Raw genomic sequence first — 832 nt, forward strand, 5'->3', positions numbered from 1 at the left:
GCTCAAGTCTTGCTGTACATATGCGAATTCATACTGGAGAGAAGCCTTACAAATGTGAACACTGTGTCAAAGCATTTCCTCGGCATTCAACTCTCATGTTACATAAGAAAACCCATACTGGAGAGAAGCCTTACAAATGTAGTGAATGTGGGAAAGCCTTTACTCAGCGCTCACATCTTGCTGAACATACGAGAATTCATACTGGAGAGAGGCCTTACAAATGTGAACACTGTGGCAAAGCATTTACTCGGCATTCAACTCTCACTGAACATAGGAGAATTCATACTGGAGAGAAGCCTTTCAAATGCACAGAATGTGGTAAAGCCTTTCTCGCGCGCTCTAAACTTATACAACATGAAAGAATTCATACTGGAGAGAAGCCTTACAAATGTAAGCAATGTGGCAAAGCCTTTTATTGCAATTCACATCTTAACAAACATGAGATAGATCATACTGAAGAGAAGCCTTACAAATGTAGAGAATGTGGTGAAGTCTTTGCTCAGCGTTCAACTCTTGCTTTACATATAAGAATTCATACTGGAGAGAAACGTTATAAATGTGAACACTGTGAGAAAACATTTAATCAGCATTCAACTCTCACTGAACATAGGAGAATTCATACTGGAGAGAAGCCTTTTCAATGCAGAGAATGTAATGAAGCCTTTCATCTGTGCTCTGAACTTATACAACATGAGAGAATTCATACCGGAGAGAAGTCTTACAAATGTAATCAATGTGGCAAAGCCTTTGATTGCCGTTCACATCTTAACAAACATGAGATAGTTCACACTGGAGAGAAGCCTTACAAATGTAGAGAATGTGGTAAAGCTTT

General features: G+C 39.1%; 1 protein-coding gene across 1 annotated transcript in view; it reads left to right on the forward strand.

Moving 5' to 3' along the window:
• LOC109372476 (zinc finger protein 420-like) overlaps positions 1-832 on the forward strand; it is a 38106-nt gene that overhangs the window by 35909 nt on the left and 1365 nt on the right. The window contains exon 7 of the mRNA XM_019625741.1: positions 8-823. Coding sequence (XP_019481286.1) covers positions 8-823 — 816 coding nt within the window. The remainder of the gene's footprint in view (positions 1-7; positions 824-832) is intronic.

Source organism: Hipposideros armiger, unplaced genomic scaffold (assembly GCF_001890085.2).
Source record: "Hipposideros armiger isolate ML-2016 unplaced genomic scaffold, ASM189008v1 scaffold_639, whole genome shotgun sequence".
NCBI classification, from domain to species: Eukaryota; Metazoa; Chordata; class Mammalia; order Chiroptera; family Hipposideridae; genus Hipposideros; species Hipposideros armiger.